Raw genomic sequence first — 18281 nt, forward strand, 5'->3', positions numbered from 1 at the left:
TGTCCCTGTCTCAGGTGATGTGATTGTTGAGATTAATGGGCTGTGTGTGCTGGGGAAGACTCATCCAGAGGTGGTGCAGATGTTCCAATCCATCCCCATCAACCAGTACGTGGACATGGTGCTTTGCCGCGGCTACCCGCTTCCCCCCGACGTGGATCTGAACAGCGACGACCCTCTTCCCCCTCCGCCCCCGCCGCCGGCCACCCAGCCCCAGCAGGCTCTGCACGGCGGAGAGGTGGTGACAGCCGTGCCCCTCATCAACGGCCAGCCGCTGCTTGTGAAAGGCGACGTCCTCCACGGGTCCTCACAAGAGCTCCATTATGTCACCACCGACGCCAGCGGGCGGCCCGTCGTGGCCGCCCTGCCCAACGGAAGGCAGACGGATCGGGGTGAGGGAGCCGTGGGGATGCTGCAGCCCGAGCTGGTCAGCGTGCCGCTGGTCAAGGGACCCGGGGGGTTTGGGTTTGCCATCGCTGACTGCCCTCTGGGCCAGAAGGTGAAGATGATCCTGGACGCCCAGTGGTGCCGCGGCCTGCAGAAAGGAGACGTCATTAAAGAGATCAACAGACAGAATGTCCAGACACTCAGCCATGCACAAGTGGTGGATATCTTGAAAGATTTGCCAGTGGGGAGCGAAGTCAACGTGCTAGTGCTGCGAGGAGGTGAGACACTCACACAGGAATGCATCTCAGTGTCAGTCTGACTCCAGTCGACTTATCTGACAGTCCCACAGCCGGTCAGACTGGTTTTGTATGTCTGTGACGTTGGTTCTCTCTTTCATGACCCGTCATTGTTTCACCCTCATTGGATTCTACTTTTTTTGATGTGTTGTATGTGACATACTTTATTGCTGTCAATGCTCCCTCAATAGTGCCCCTGGGAGGTGAGGTCAGTGTGCTGATCCTGACAGGAGGTGAGGTGGTGTTGTGACTGGTTTGGGGGCACTGACTCACTACACACACACACACACGAGTCTGGGCGATGCCACTGTGTCTGCTGCCTTGTAAGGTCACCACAGCAGTGACTGGTTCCACTCCCGCTGAACAGATTCAGCCGCACTACATGGGCTGTCCCACATAATTAGGTTCAATTTCTGTGTGTTCGTGTGCACAAGCACCTTCTTTACATATGCTAACTCTGTATCTCACACATATTACAAGCACTCCTCCTCTGTGCTGCCACTTAACCCGCCTCTGTTTACGACAACTCCCAATGAAACATAATGCTTTCTGTTACAAGCCCAAGAGTAGGAATTACATAAGTGTGGGGATGTACTTGATTCCAAGGAGCAGAGGGAGGAGGGTAGGCACCCTTCAAATGTCTCATACATTCATCTCCAGCTGCCCCGGGGATTCACTGCGCAAGTCGATGAACCCTGGATTGGCTTTGATCATCAGCAAAGTGCAGAGGATTTCTGCATGCCTCTATACCCATGGCCTGTTAAAGATCCATGGTTAAATGGGTGTAGAGAAGGTCCTCGGGGGCCTCCTCCCTCGGCCACGCCTGAGTCTTCTTTCCTCTTGCAAACACCCACGCCAGTCACTCTCGCTGCTTCGCCACCATCGTGTCCCACTCGGCTGACGCACTGCATGCTCCCACAGTTGAAGCAAAGCTGGGCTCAGCCTGCACAACTGAAGAGCTAATGCCAGCTTTAACCCTCATTAGACAATGGCCTTTGGCTTCAAAGAGGCTTTCATCGGTTTGTGCGTGTGCTTAAGTGTTTGTTCGCGTGTGTCTGTGCGCGTGTGCACACATCAAGAAAAATAAAACGGCTTACAGAAAGAGTAGGTGAGAAACCGATATGGGTGCATGAATGAGTGCGTCTGTGTCTTCGTCTGTGGCCTGTCTTATATGTTTGATTCCTCTGCTACTTGAACTGGGAATTTTTGCAGTGAAGCAGGAAGAAGTCGGCGTTTCTCAGCTTTTCCATCAGGCTCCATTAACCCATCATCAGTCCGAGTGTGAGTCCAGCCCTGCGGGGCGGCCGGCTCCGGAGTGTTTGTTAATTCAGTTAATGCAGCGAGTTGTGGGGATGATCTGCAGGGAACAATCTGAGTGCTGGAGATGGAACATGTGGGTTTGCTGTAGAGTGAACAGTGAGCGGGAAGAGAAATGTCAGTCACTGAATTACATGCATGAATCTCTAATGCACCCCAGTTTCCCGGCTCTGCACATGGCGTTTCTCTGTGTCGTCAGGTCTTCGGCACATGTACGACCTTTAAATTCCCTATGTATCTTTAATCACACATGGATGTGTTTTCTCTAATGGAGCATCCTTTACAAGGAGCATCACTGGAGTTTCCAACAACTCACAGGTTTATTTTTAAACGATCCGCTGTTGTTTCTCAGTCAGAGAGGCAGTGCCATCTGGTGGACCGTGGCTCTCTGACCACTGTCGTGAGAAATGCATTTTTTTTTTTTCAACTATATCCCTATTTTCTGTGTTGCTCCATAGGTCAAACATCCCCTGTGAAGAATCTAAAACCTGTGAGTAAAAAAAAAAAAAAAAGATCTTTTTTTTTTTTTCCACTATTGTTTCCCAGAGAGGGCATATCCCTCAATTTAATTCCAAAACGTTTTGTCCTTCAGCTTAACCAGTAAGCCTCTGTTGCATCAAATTAAATGATAGCAATAAATTTGAATATTGATTATGTTTCTGGGCGCCTTCTTTTGTTTGCTGTGAAAAACGCTCTTAATTACTTCTTTTCAGTGTTCGTATTCTCAGGGCTATTGTCAGGGGATTGCAATGGTAATGAAGCATGGACGAGCCTCTTTAGATATGGTGCTATTATTAATACGGCAGTTTCAGATAAAGAAGTTGCCCTTTCTGCATGAAGAGGCCTGCGACAGCTATGGGAGAATCTTTGCTCTTTTCCTGTGGATTTTACAATATATCCAAATCCAATTGCTTATCCCCCAAAGAAAAGAATGTAAAGAGGTCTATGTTAAAAAGATAGGAGCCAGTAAAGTGATCTTCATTGCTCAGATAATGAGCTCAGGACACTATCACCAAACATGTGATGTCCTCGGTATGTAAATGCAAAAACGGAAGTGTCATCCATAGAAAAATAATAATAGTTTAGAGTTGCTTCTTTTGCATTTGTCAAACTTTTAGTTGCATGTTGTTGTGACAGTGTTTTTCGGGGTTTTTTTTTTAAAATCAGAGACAGGAAATGACCGCCAGTACGGAGACTTTGGACGGTATTGTGGACTCTGTGCAGCAGGCCTTGCCTTACCACTCCAACACAAGCACCCTGCGCTCCGTCGAGTCCCCAAAGCGAGACGTCACAGAGCTGTACCTGAAGTCCAAAGCCCTGCTGGAGAGCAGACGTAAGTGCGAATCAGATTTACTGTTTCTCTCAAGTTGTTTTTCTCAGCACAGCTGGAAACGCTTCAGTAACCGGTTGGTATTTATTGACAGAGCCTCACACCAAAGACATTGATGTTTTTCTGAAGAGAGACATCGAAACAGGCTTTGGCTTCCGTGTTCTGGGAGGAGAGGGTCCACAGCAGCCAGTAAGTATACAACCACAGCAACCAGCATCGGTAAAACAAGAATTTCATTCCAGAAAATCACTATGTTTAACATTTGATCTGTTTTCTGAGATCAGTTAGTAACCCTTTTTCAGAATGTTTTTCCCCAGGTGTACATCGGGGCCATTGTGCCCAACGGAGCGGCAGAGAAGGATGGCCGTCTCAGAGCGGGAGACGAACTGATCGGCATCGATGGCGTGATGGTCAAAGGTCGCTCGCATAAGCAGGTCTTGGATCTGATGACCAATGCTGCCCGTAATGGTCAAGTCATGCTGACTGTTCGTAGGAAGGTCATCTACAGAGGTGAGAATCACTGGCTTTTTAAATAATGTTACTACACCTTAATTCTGCACTTTTTCTGCACTTTTTCTCATGTAAAATACCTTCACATTAACATATTAACAGAATTTAATTAAGACTAAAAAAACCCTCAGGAAATCACACCCAAAAATACAAATACTAAAAGAGTCTCATAGCTGCATATCTGTTTTTATCAGAGGCGACAGACGAGGAGGTTCAGGACATGACTCCGGTGCTGGTGAATGGTTCCCCCAAACTACCTCGTCTGCCGATGCCCAGTGCGCTGGACCACGAGTCTTTCGACATCACTCTCCACCGGAAGGAGACCGAGGGCTTTGGCTTTGTTATCCTCACATCAAAGAGCAAGCCGCCGCACGGAGGTGAAAGATGGACTTCTGAAGGTTTTATTCAGATATTAAACATTTTCTGAATGTTAATTTTGTCAAATCCATTTTTGAGTCTCATTAATTCTCGTTTGATCTACTCATACATTTGACATTTATTACAAACATCTGAAAAATTCACTCATATGTCACCCATGTACATTGAAGCCATTTGTCATTCTGCATTTGTACTGTTTTTAATTACGAAAATATCAAGTTGCTCTTCAGTGTAATGAAACAAGACTTCTGCAGTACTATGCCTATAAAAATTAATATGCAGTAGTGCATTTCAAGGTTGTGATATTGGCCATTGTGACCAAGCCTTTATACCTCATTTCTCTTCTTATCTGCTGTTCCAGTCATCCCACACAAAATTGGCCGAATTATTGAAGGCAGTCCCACTGACCGCTGTGGTCTGCTGCATGTTGGAGATCGAATCTCAGCAGTCAACGGACGCTCCATCATTGAGCTCTGTCACAATGACATTGTTCAGCTTATCAAGGAGGCCGGCAATGTTGTCACTCTCACTGTGGTTCCCGAAGACGGTGAGTGTTTCTCTCTGCTGCCGACTGTCACATTTATCAAGGCGCTTGGTTCGTCTTGTGATAATAATTATAGTACATTTATTTATAGCGCTTTTAATACGATTCTCAAAGTGGCTTTACAGGGAAGCTAAAAACAAAGAAACAAAAAATCTTTAAAAAAGCGATAATATAGTCTCTATATTACTATGTCCACATAAAAAAAAAATTCATCAGTGTGTATGTACATTCTAAGTAGTGTTTTTTTTTATTTAATGCAGTTTACCAGGCATACCTAAGGTGATTTCCTTTAAAAAAAAAAAAAAAAAATTAATTATTTTCATCCTGAAAACATGCTGCAATTTGATTTCATCCACAGGCTCTTCTATATGACATTTCTGATATTGCTGTGTACCTGTACATGCTGCTGACAATATTGTGTCGTATTGTGTTCCAGAATACAAGGGCCCTCCATCTGGAGCAAGTTCAGCAAAGCAGAGCCCAGCTCTCCAACACAAAGCCATGGGACAAAGGTCAGCACTGCAGCATGGATGAGAAAACTCAGACTGATCAAACTGCATGCTGTATTCCAGACTCCACAGTTTCAGTCACGATGTTTCTTGCAGTTACCAACAGGTGCCACAAAATGCACATGAAGCAACAGCTAAAAGAAAATCGAGGACTGCTCTTTCTTACTGAATCTGATTTGAATAATCCTGCATGTTCTGCACAGTAAATAAAATCTGCACAATATGTTGATAAATCACTAAAATGCACACTTCATGTGCAAGATTAAACCAAAAGAGTGAATGCCTCCCTTTTTCATGAAACATTCTGTATTAAATTAATCCATGTTGTGTGTTTATGACTTTGCCTGTTGGTGTACTCAAGCAACTGTAATAAATGAATAATCAGTTTTTTTATTGTAGCTATAACCTGGACTTGGATGATAAAAGAGACGGGGTCAATTGGTCCGACCACAAATCACTTTCTCTTGGTGATTCGGGAACACTGTGTGTGACAGGTCCCAACCAGGTGAGAATTATTCTCTTTTCTCACCTTTTGTCATATGTTTTGTTGGCAAGTGTTGGAAGGTTAGCACTGCTCAAGGTAGCACAGAAATACCGTTATTCATGATGATAGGATGAGAAGTGATGCGGTGTGTTATGTACTTACAGCTTGTCAAGTAAAACTCCCTCTTCTTTAATGTCGGTATTGACAAAGAACGGAGTAATTAATTGAAGAGCAAGAATAATCAAAACATCCTTAGCCAAAGAAAAAGACCAGCCTTGTTTGTTATGGCATTTGACTACAGAAGAGGCAATCACACAGTCTCGTTCCATCATTTGGAGGAAAATGCTTTGATCGTCACTTACCACAGCAAGGTCGCTACATTATGTATCGGCGGCTCAATATGTTAATTTGCATGCATGTTTCTACCTGCGATAGTGAGTGTATGCAGAGTTCCTCCCTCCCTCTTGTTCTGTGCAGGGCTGTCTGACAGTGGAGTTGGAAAGAAGCCCCAGGGGCTTCGGCTTCAGTCTGCGTGGAGGCACAGAGTACAACATGGGCCTGTACATCCTGAGACTCGCTGAGGATGGACCTGCTCTGCTGGATGGAAGGATCCATGTGAGCCTCCTCACTATTCTGATCCCTGCTGTTTCATGCCTCATCATAACTAGCATGGAGCAGTGTTGAATATGATTTACTGTTAATATTTTTGAAACGACTGCATGTTTATACTTCGTGAGGGAATGTGTGGAGACGACTCACCATTGTGACTCTCAGCGGATCAGACTGAAGCCGGAAGGGCATTGAGTTTATAGATAAATGAATTAATAAAACTGCAGGTCGCGTGATCCATCTTCGCAACTATGCAAGCAATCAGTTCAAACTCAGGACATCACGGGTCACTGTATGGGAAGCATAGGGGTGAACAATCCTCGTCCAAAAATTAACAGTTATACAGGAATAATTCAGTGTTGCACATGAAGGGCAGACGGCATAAAAACACCGTCTGTGTTGCAGTTTGCAGGGGCTTGTTGTGTGTGTTGAATGTATAGTGGAGATTAATGGATTTAAAAAAAGAAAATACCATCTGTGTGATTGACTGTTCCTTTAGGTATAATTTGTCTTTTACTTTCCATTCAAGCTTTCTAGCAAACTGGCAAAATATTCAGCTTCATATTCACTATTTTTTAGGTCTTAATATGTTTTACTCTTTTTTGTTGGATTTTAATTGGCTTTTGAAGATTTGTTTCTGTCTACTGGGCATTCTTGAGGTTCTGAATCAAGCCCTCCATTCACAGCAAGAATTCACCCTTCCTCAGTAATTCTCTGGCTATTTCCAGAAAGGTCACTCTGTAACTGACCCCCTTTCCTCTATCGAAGAGGTTCAGCAAAATTACAATCTCCCGCCGGGGATGAGATTATCACATTATTATCATCGGGATGAGAGGAGATACTCTTGAGCGACAAAACAGAATAGATGCTCCTGGCGGGAATGAATCTTTGGCTTGCCAGACTCTGATCTCCGGGCATGACTTTGTCTATCCAAGGGTGGAGAAGAATGTCAACACTGATTAGAGCCTAACAGACTGACATGTTTACATGCTTTATCCTCAGTTATACTGTCATCTCCAATAATAGAGGCTACCTTTAGGGCAGAACCAGGCTGTCTGTGTGTATGTGTGTGTATGAGAGAGAGAGAGAGAGAGAGAGAGAGAGAGAGAGAGAGAGTAAATCATACAATTTACTTTCTTTGATTATGCATGGGTAAGCATGGCACTTTTGTGTGCGCATGCACAGCAGTGTAAATGCTCATAGGTGTGTTGTTGTTTTGTAATTGCATTTTCTGCGTTCCTGACAGGTTGGAGATGAGATAGTGGAGATTAACGGGGAGCCGGCTCGCGGCATTTCCCACACACGGGCTATTGAGGTAATCCAGGCTGGAGGGAACAAGGTGGTGCTGCTGCTGAGGCCTGGAGCCGGTCTGGCTCAAGACGGCGGTAAAAGCTTTTTCCAAACACTGCTGCATTTCTGCTTGATATTGACCTGCCCTGAGCCTCAAAGGTTATCACTGCACAGAAATACATGAATGTGTGTAGATAAGATAACTTTTTGGGGCATCTAAATCTATTCAACAGCCACAGTGTATTTATCCAGAGATTTTACAGTACATTGAATTTTGAAGGTAAGATTTAGATATGGTCAAAATTGGATAGATGTAACAATTGCAAATATTATATATATATATAAAAATGATTTTTTTCAACTTTATTTATCCAGACAGAGGAAGTTGTCACTCATGTAGCTGTGACTGTGTATCCAAATTTTGAGATTTAAAAATCTTTTGTGGCTTGTTTGTCATCAACTGTCAGAACTCCGGCTACATTGCAATGAAAATCAGTTTGAAATCCCCCCCCCCCAACCCCATGTGTGGATTCACTCGAAATAATAATTGCTTCTGGTGTTTATTTGTTGTTGGAGTTGGACGGGTTTTAGAAAGTGATGCTGAAAGTTAGCAAGCTAGGCTAAATTTATCTCCTAATTGCTCGACTGCCGTTTACTGGTTTATAAAGAGGGAACACTAACAGTCATTAAATACGTGCTGAAAACCATAAATCTGCCTAATGTTTAGCTAATGATAATGACTGCATCCATTCATGGAGCCTTGGTTTGTAATTCCACTCCTATTGATTCCAGTGTAGTGTCTTTGCTGATTTTTTTTTTTTTAATGTATCTTCATTAATTAAATCTCTAACCATCTGCTTCCTCTGCCTGTTCTTCTCTTGCCCCTGATGCAGGTAGTACAGCTTCTTCTGCTGTGTGCTACTACACTGAGCACCAACACTAACATCTTCACTGCTTTTAATGGTCCCTTCTCTTTTACCTTGGTAATTCTTTACTTTCCTATATTTTCCCACTGTTAACATCGTGGATATCACGCTACTTTCTGTCTTTCTTACTCTGAGTTCTGTTTTTTGTGCAGTGCATTTATTATTATTGTGCGCATGTGGATTCTTGTTTTGTAATTTGTGGGTGTCCTCTTACAGGTCAACATGATCAAACACTCATTTCACCCGCAAGCTCCTCCGGAGAAGTGTTTTTCTCCGACACATCATCCCAGTCCTCTCCATTTCCCACCGGGGCTTCCATCGTTGTGTCCCCTCCCTTCTCCAGCAAACTGAAGCATTCGCGCAGCTGGAGCGCCGTATCTCCACAAGGCCGCAAGCCCCGCAGCAGCAGGGCTCTGAGCTCGGTGGAGGAGAGCGGTGAGTGGGCGGGCGAGGAGGCAGAAAGGCGTCCTCCCGCCTCCCTGGAGCATGCGAAGTTCTACAAGAGGACCAGGCCCACGAACGACTCCAGAGAGCTAAGCAGCCCAAAGAAAACAGGGGAGACTTTTCCTAAAGCCAAAGAGCAACATCGCAGTCCAAAAAAGGCAGAGAGGCAGGCACAGGAAGCGACGCGGAGCACGGACAAGACGCCGCAGACACACACAAAGACGCTGCAAGCTGGACAGAAAGTGGCTTCACCTCAGCAGCGCGCAGTGCATCAGAAAAGATCAACGGATCCCTCCTGCAGAGAGAGCTTAGGTCACGAAAGGAAAAACGGTGAAGGGGGGAATCTCACCGCCAGAAGATACACGCTAGAGAGGGCGATGGAAGGGAGAGGAGAAAGGACCTTTCCTGAGCAGCAAAGCTTCAAAAAACGTGTGGTGGGAGAGTCTCCCCATCACAGGACAGCGCCTAATACAATAAGAGAGAATAAGAGAGGCTCTGTCAAAGACTCAGGGCACAGAGAGGTTAATGGCAAGGGCAAGCCGATGGGAAACACGACTACAAGTAAAGGTACGATCAGCAAAGGAGAGTCACTGTCATCTTTTAAAGAGCGATTGAGTAGAAAAGGTTCTGTTGCTTCGCCGAGAGAAGCACAAGCAAGGGAAGATGCTTTTTATTACTCCAAAAGAGAAGGTAGTAAAGAAGACTTTGTGGCCTCTATGAACAATATTCCAGGGGCCCCGCAGAGCCAGAAGGGACCTATTAGTCCTGGCCCTTGGAAAGTGCCCAGTTCAGCCAGAATCCTCTCCCGGGAAGAGGTCCTCAGTGACCCTCTGTGATAGAATCTCGATTCACCAGGAAATGAGCTGTGCCATTGAATATTTATCCATATCCTCAGCGGATTGTTTTTTCTGAGTTCTTCCATAAAACAGAGAAGTGCAAGATGGCTCTCCTTTTATTATCACTGGACAGTGGCCAGATTTGTATTTTGGGAGTCTGGTGTCATCACATGTGGCATGTAGCAGCTCCCCCTCTGCCTTGTCTGCTACTTCAGCATCTTTGATGTGGGACTTCAGCATGTGCGGCATGCTCAGGGGCCTTGTCAGACAAGATACTTTGAAACGTGAATATGTGCCAATCCTGGGAGCCTCCTGTGGAACAACGACTTACCAACGGAGCTTCACTCATTACAATGCAATGACCCATATGCAAAGAAAGCAGAAAGGCCCTTGCCTCTAGCCTGTAGTATACACCCACTACGACTGTCAACCAAGGTTTAATTTCATCCTCGGCGTCATCGCGGGGTATTTTGACTGTCCTTTTTTTCTTCGAGGTTTGCTCAGCTGCATGCAGTCGATCCTTTCTGTTTGTTTTACTGCACGTGCTCTTCACATCGCTGAGGACGAACCCGGCTCGCGTTTCTGTTTCTCATTCTGAGCGACAGGCAGACTTCAGATACAATCCAGCAGGCGTTTACTTTCGTGGGTACTTTAGACTGTTCAAGGGGGTATAGTCACAACACTGCATCAAAACAACCAGTACCATTAAAAGACCAGAAACTTGTGGTTTGAGATCCTGTTTACCATGTGTATGATAACTAACCTGTGTGTAATTTATTGAGATAATAGATGAATATATGTATATGTAGCTGTACCAAGCCATTCCACATTTTGATATAGACTTTAAAAAAAAAAAAGTCGTCCCATGTTATTTGAGCTTTCACCTTATTTCCAATGTACTTCAGTGGTAGGAAATTACCATGACTTTGTAGTTCATAAACTGTATAGACGTAATGTGCAAACTGCTGTACCAAATGTTTGCAATCGCTCAAAACGTGTCTCATTGTGAAATATATTATAATTATATATATTTGAATGTGTTATGTTTTGCAGAATCTAACTATCTATTGAATTCCATTGCACTGCATCTGCCCTTGTAGCATAACAGAATGGCCATGAGTTGTTTTTAAGTGGTGAAGTTCATTTGCTATCAATTGCATTATCGTTATAATTTTACAAAGCCTTTTATTTTATTTTTTTCTAAACGTTCACTGTTCAAGGCCAAAATAGCAATGCTCTGCAAGTTTTGCGTCATGTCCTTGGTTGTTTCAAACACTCCTTATTAAGAAAAAAAAAAGGATATTGAGGATTTTATTTGTATGTATTTGTCAGTCCTGCTATGTGTTTGAGTGCCAGGGTAGTTGAAGGATGATAGAAGCCAGAGACGTGGTTGCTTATAGAGATATTGATCACACTACTGATGCAAGGCTGCCTGATAGACATAGTAAAGTGTGGCTGGGTTGATCAGTACAAGATAAACAGATCCGTCGTGACAGTGTGTTCTGTAAAAGTGACAAATAGTCTTATTTCACTGTTACTTTAAATGACTTTAAAACATCTGCTGTAATATCTGAGAAAAGTACTCAGCCTAGTCGCTCACACAACTCAAGAAATTAAGGAATATTCAGTTGAGCTCAGGGAAAACAGTATTGTAGCAAACGTGTGTCAGTGACAGTCACACGGTGGGGAAAAGTTTGATTGTATAATGGAGTTTTCAGGTTATAAATCTATAGGAGAGCCGGACAGTGGGAGGTTTCAGTGCAATAGTTTGGTTGGTAGAACGGGTAAAATCCAACCCTGGGTGTCGGGTACTCTGCTTCAGATTCAAAAAATTTTATTTTAATTGAATTTTATTTTATGCTCCCCTGCACTGTTGTACAACTTTATGCTTTTGTTCCAACCATTCTGTGTCTCATTTCTGCATCATACTGTGGCCTTGCATTGCTTCATTAGAAAAAAAAAAAACAAAAACAATCCTTGTGGTATCTTCTACATTCTGTAGGAACAGTAGATGTAAATGTTTGTACATTGTACAGCACCTTTATAAATACTTGCTGAGTGCTCTTTTGGGGAGAAAAAAAAATAAGGTATATGAAATTGCTCCATTATTTTTTTATGTAAAAAAAAAAAAAGAGAAAATATTTAAAAATGAATTGAAAAAGGATAGGCTTCGACCTTGACATGGTATTCCGTTCATGCACTGAAAAAAATAAAGTTTTGCTGAAAATATCTCCTGGGTTTCTTGTGCTGAAACTTGCATTCATCTAAGACGTAGGTGTGGGATTAAAAGCGGCTCTTTTATGCTGCATAACGGCGTGTCAACTGTTTACACAGTCTCAATTGTTGTTGGAATGGTGGTTTTGGTGTCACATGTGGATTCGTTTGTTGTGCATACACATTTTCATATGGTAAAGCGGCGTAATCCTCTGTTACTATGGCAGATTTCCAGTTGTCATGGCAGCCGCCTGCTTTTCTTGACAGAACGGGGAAGGAGCTTGACTGCACCAAAAGATGCTTTTTCAATTACATACAAAACCTGAGAGGCATCTTATGCCACGGACGTGTCATAAATATCCATATTTCAAAAGCAGGCATGAATCATGGGATCATTTTTCCCATGGGAATACAAATGAAATCTGCTCGCAGCCCCACTGCAACTATCAGACTGGGAGCAAATCCTCTATAAAATCCCACCACCGTGAGAGGTGTAATTCATAATGATTATATAAGCTGTAAATCTGGTAGGTGCCCTGCTGCATATTTTACGCAAAGCTGAAACACTTAAATAATAGGCACTTACTGAATTAGAAATGCATCAAACGGATGTAACTGCTAAACATTAATTAAAAGCAGCTTGTTAAAGGATCTGCGATGCATATTTTTCACTCACGAGTTATTTATATGCAGGTTTTTTTTCTTTCTTAACATTATTAAAACCAAATTGGATTAGTTCTCTCGGAGAAAAAAATCTGAATCACAGGGTGCACCTCCACATAAAGATACTGAGGATCAAAGTGGACTTTGACGGTAGTTTGGTGCAGGTGTGGCTCAGCTGGCAGGGCGCGTTGCAGTTACCATCACTCATGTTGAAGTGTCCTTGCATGGCAGCTGCCTCCACTGTGTGTGTGTGAGACAGACATTAATGACATGAAGTTCTTTGTGGGTGTTAAATCAGTGGAAAAATGCGATATAAGTCAAATCCATTCACCAGTTTTTATGTAGACATAGTCTGTGAACAAGAACCTGTGTTTTTGTATTATTGATGTGTTGATTTTATCAGACTTACTCATGTTAAACTGTATAATCATGGTAGAGCGGCTGTAATGATGATGAGATGACTGATAAGATTTTCTAAAATGATGCCAATACAGCAACAGTGCTGCTCAGTTCAGGGATGGGTGTGTTGAACTAGCTGGCACAGTTTTTAAGAAGAGGTCAATGCTGCATGAAGTTCAGCTGTATGACCATCTCTGATACAATCTTTAGTGTTCATTATCAGAAATATTCCTTACTAAATATAAATGTCATTTTTTTTTATGTCAACTTTGTTTTGAGTATTTCACAGAGAAAACAAAGAAACTTAATTATCTCTGTTTTTTTTTTTTTTGTAAAATCAATGTCAGTTTTGAGCCTTTTTGCCTTTACAAAGTGATTTCTACAACGTCTGCTAAGATAGAAACGTCCAGTACAGCTTTATAAATATTAAATTGTTCGTTTGTTAAAATACATCTGCAAAAAGTAAAGACACTCATTTTGTCCAATGCCCATCTTTTCTGTTACTGACAAGACTCAGTTCACACTGGAAGTGTGATGCCCCGCACTCCTGAAATACCTCCAACAAACCTTCTTAGGGAAGACTATTGTAATCCTTTTTCCAAGCCTATAAACTCCCATGTTCCCCCAACAAACAAACAAACAAGCTGGTCTGTTGATTCACGGTCGAGATGAATTCAGGTTCAATTACCCCGGCACAGACTTTCCAGGGAGGCTGAGAAGTATGATAAACACAGTTACTGGCACACACTGTTTTTGAAAACAGAGGCCACCACCACCACCTCAGTCCTCCATCACATTGAACTGTATCTGAGGTCGATGTGATTCTGCAATAATATCCACAGTTCCCATGTTTCTGGGAAAATGTAGCAACACTGAAACTTAATGGCAAGCCAAAGACAGATAAAAGCCTCAGTTCTTAACAATGACTTGAAAATAACAGCCTTTATTTTCAGTTCTCATAGTGCATAGAACCGGCTGGTGCGTACAATCCCATAAAGGAAGTACATGATGTGTGAAGTGCAATTGTCCCTAACCTTTCTACTTGTTTAACACGATGGACATTTACACTCAGTGTTATTAAAAATGTTCCTCATTATGAAAATCTAAACTTCATAATCTTCCAATGTATTTTTTGTCATCACTTCTTACAACATCTAAATTTTGTTACTTCAAATAATTAATTTGAAGCCCATTATTTCAATTCTATAGAAATGAGAATACTTTTCCTGTGTCTTTCTGTCTGTGAAAACATAAACCAGGATTTTAGTTACTGGTATCTGAAGCTTCTGCTGAGTGAAATGTTTCAAATATAACAGTTTTCATTTATGTTTAAATCATAAAACACTGCTTCTTTACAAGAACATCATATCTCTTATAAGAAGATTCGCTTATTTCAGAAGATATGTTTGAGTTGTTGTAGCTCAGTACTGAAAATGATCTCTGTTCATTTTTCAAACATTTACCAGCTTAAATGACAACGAAATGACGGATAATAGCCTCAGATGCTTAAAATGACTTTATATAACATAATAACTCTCTGATGAGTTCCAGGCAGGGGCATGCAGTGACGTATGGAACTGACTGCTACAGTTTCAGGAAGGTGGAAAATGCTGTGTAAAGTGGAATTATGTCTGACCTTCAAACTTTAAAAAAAAAAAAAAAAAAAAAAATCTAATCTCATGTGTTATCAGACATCGTTATGAGGAAAATCTGGAACTGATAGGCGCCTGATGCTGATGTTTCATTTCCACTACCCATTGAAATCTTATTTCATTATCTCCTATAATAAAATAGGGGCAAATCAATTACATTTCATTAAAATAAGTACTCCTAGGTTGCAACAAACATTTTTAGAACTGAAATCTGAATGTTCAAGATATATTATATATGTATTTTCTTTTAAATTTGTTTCATTAAACACTAACTTTCAAAGGCTAACAAATCTCAGTGTTTTCAGAAATAGCTCACAGAATGAAATTCTTAGCTTAAATGGATGCACAGGGATACAGTTTTGGGTTTTTTTTTCTACTTTGCCAGCATTAATTAAAAGTTCAGTGGCTGATAGCTTTAGTCTTTTTTTATTTATCAAATTGGAGCTGTGAAATATAGCTGTCACTACTTGTGTTATTAACCATAGCCTCTTCACAAACATTTTAATCACCTAAAAACCTTGGTAGATTAATAAAAATATAGTTTTTTGCCCCTTTCACAATGAAAGTAGTTCAGTACTAAAATGACATCTGCATTAACAACTGTGATGACAATCCACTGACTGACAGTATCCAGCTTTAAATGACTTGGATTTAGGTTGTATATTCAGTTTCATGCATATGTGCAGGCAATGAGTCAGGAAACTGGTTGGTGGGCTGCTTGACATTTCATAATGAAGGTAAATATCCATTCCATCACCATCACCACTGAAGATCGTTTTCTTCTTTTTTGCAAAGGGGTAAATGTATTATAAAGTGCAATTATGTTTAATCTTCCTGCTTTTGAATATGAAAAGAATTTGCACTACTGTGAAGCTACACTTGATATTCTTCTCATCTCTTCTCTTCTTTTCAGAGCAATTTACTTTATGTAGATAAAATATTATAACAGCACATAAACCATCACTGATTTTGCAGCTATTCATAGCTCTCACCAACTTTTCCTCTTGCATCATTGAAATATTGTCCCTCCACAAGTCAAAATTAGGTCTGCAGATTTTGTACTGTGTTTCAAATTGTTGCAGCTCTAAAACTTCATTGTCTTACACTGTACCTCTCTGTCATGTATGAAGTTCCTCATTTTCACCGCTAGATGTCAGTAACTTTCAGGGAAGTGTTGAGTCAGACCATTCAGATAAAAGTTTTTCCTTCAGTTACAATGTTGTTTTTAAGGATTTGTGGTTTCACCTCAGACAATATATGTTATTTTAAGATAAATTCATTCTATAAGTGTGCACAGCTGGAACAGACTTTTGTGCTTGTTTAGTTTGTTTGATAGTGGGGCAGAAAGAAAGATTATACGACCAAATGCTGGACCACGCATGCCTGGGTTATAAGTAACAGATAAAAAATGTAGACAAATATGTGCGATGTGTCAAGTGATATTACGTCTACTCATTACACCATTGTTTTGGTATGTCGGAAAATCGACTGGACCAATATTAATTTTCTGGATGTTTTATTTCCCTCCACATGTTCTTACATGACAAGAAACAGAGACATTCTTGTAGGTTAGCTGTTGACAAGGGAGGTGTCTTAATCGTTCACTTGGAAGGGGTGTTCAGAGAGATAAGAAGGCGGCCTGAGCCACAGCTACGGTCAGAGCATGAGAAGTTGCTTGGCAAACCGCTGTTAGTCTCCCTAGGATGGTAGATTTTGAGCCCCTTAAAAGGGAATGAGCTGCTCCTTACTCTTTTTACAGGTTACACTTTACTGACCTCACATCATTCTGAGTGTGTTACAGCATTTTTTTTTTAGTCCCGAATGAGCAAGGATTAGTTTCCATGTATATTTTACCTATACCGGTAAGGAAATGGATTTCATTCCCCCACAAGACACTTCTCTTTCTTATGTTTTACTCTCCAGAAAGAAAAGATCGGGTTTGTGCCAACTTTGTGTTGCCCGTTTCTATGTAATGCTCTTAGTGTTTCTGAGGCAACTCTGGGTGGAGGAGAGAGGGATGTTCCCTGTCAACAAACTTAAAATGGGTGGTGAACTCCTTGGAATTTACCCGTATGTGTGTGTGTGCGTGTGTGTGTGTGTGCGCGTGTGTGAGTCAGTGAGGCACAGCCCCCTTTCTGCAGAAACCGGTGGAAAGTATCCATGACAATCAAACACAAACCCAGAAAATTACTCCGACCCTGCACTGCATGGGGATTCCTGTGGAACCCTTTAAACCCCAATCCATCCCCTTTATGTTCTTCTTTTGTTAAATTATCAGAGCAGTCTATTATTCGTGTTTATCATCGCTCATTTATTACTTTTTATAAAACCAGACAGTGTATTGTCTGGTGAATGTTACACAGTGCACAACAAGAGGACATGCAACAGAACAATGAGGCCTTCCCCCCTTTGAGTCCCCCTTTCAGAGCCAAGGGAGGGAATACCCTTTTTATTATGATTTTCCTTGGACACACCCATCATGTTTCCACTTGGGGGGAGCATCCCTCAGAGGTGGGTCCTCCTGGCGGCTGAAGGGGGAGTCTGACCCGTTTCATCAGCTTTTTAAACCGCACCCCACATCTTTCTAACGGGGCTGCACATGTTTATCAATACTTTCCTTTTTGCAAACCCAGTTTTGTTTTTTTTTTTTTCAGGCAAAAAGACGCTCCAAACACGTTTTGTGAAGTAGGAAATTTTAAAAGCATAACTTTCTGTTGTTACCTTTCAAAATTAAGCTGAGTCGTTGTTATAAATGAAAAAGGACAATAAATTAGATACTTCAGTGCAAAGAACGATATATGTTCGCATAGATTCACACATTAAACTGGTTGCATAACAAAGAATGGATGAATAAATTAATGCTTTATTTTGAACCTATTAAAACAAATAATGAACACAATGAAAGCTTAACATGCTTGAAAAGGAGTGGGAGGAAATAAAGGCTCATTAACTCCTTCCCATTCTCCAGCCTATTTCTATCCTGATTTTTTTATTAGCTTCATTAGGTCATGTTACCATTCACTTTGGTAGCTATGAATATGATTTATCAATGCTCTGTTAAATATAACGCTCTATATGACATTATTAAAAACTGCCCAAGTCCACAATATAGACGTACTAATTCAAACATAATTAAAAAGAAAATAAAACAAATAAATTAAAACAAGGTGATTAATATTTTTAGTCAATATTTTAGCAACTAAATTCTGAAATACATTTACACAAAACAATAAAGAAAGGCATAAACAGAAGAATATAAAGTGAAAAGTTCATTAATCTGGAGGTTTCGTATTTGTTATTTCTGCATCACTAAATAATTCTTAAAACTAGTGTTTATTTGTTTGTTTTAAAGTTTCAATAACTCGTCGTGTCCTAATGTGAAAGGCGAACAGCTGTGTGCTTTTATTGTGAAGGCGGGAGTGCGCGGGTCCGCGTGCGGATGATGAAGTTAACTTGACCGCAGATAAAAATGGGCAGTTCGTGGGCTGGTGGTGAA

General features: G+C 41.5%; 1 protein-coding gene across 3 annotated transcripts in view; it reads left to right on the top strand.

Annotated features, from left to right (window-relative positions):
- magi3b (membrane associated guanylate kinase, WW and PDZ domain containing 3b) overlaps positions 1 to 11931 on the top strand; it is a 129080-nt gene extending 117149 nt beyond the window's left edge. The window contains exons 10-22 of one of the 3 annotated variants that reach the window (XM_030091417.1): positions 15 to 662; positions 2456 to 2487; positions 3165 to 3330; positions 3422 to 3516; positions 3630 to 3837; positions 4032 to 4214; positions 4577 to 4762; positions 5196 to 5271; positions 5668 to 5773; positions 6230 to 6367; positions 7608 to 7746; positions 8545 to 8634; positions 8794 to 8908. In XM_030091417.1, the coding sequence (XP_029947277.1) occupies positions 15 to 662; positions 2456 to 2487; positions 3165 to 3330; positions 3422 to 3516; positions 3630 to 3837; positions 4032 to 4214; positions 4577 to 4762; positions 5196 to 5271; positions 5668 to 5773; positions 6230 to 6367; positions 7608 to 7746; positions 8545 to 8594 (2027 nt within the window). In that variant the 3' untranslated portion in view covers positions 8595 to 8634; positions 8794 to 8908. Of the gene's footprint in view, positions 1 to 14; positions 663 to 2455; positions 2488 to 3164; positions 3331 to 3421; positions 3517 to 3629; positions 3838 to 4031; positions 4236 to 4576; positions 4763 to 5195; positions 5272 to 5667; positions 5774 to 6229; positions 6368 to 7607; positions 7747 to 8544; positions 8635 to 8793 lie in introns of all 3 variants that reach the window. The other 2 variants (XM_030091415.1, XM_030091416.1) reach the window with 2 other exon arrangements.
- The last annotated feature ends 6350 nt before the right edge of the window (positions 11932 to 18281 follow it).

The sequence above is a fragment of the Salarias fasciatus genome, chromosome 5 (genome assembly GCF_902148845.1).
Source record: "Salarias fasciatus chromosome 5, fSalaFa1.1, whole genome shotgun sequence".
NCBI classification, from domain to species: Eukaryota; Metazoa; Chordata; class Actinopteri; order Blenniiformes; family Blenniidae; genus Salarias; species Salarias fasciatus.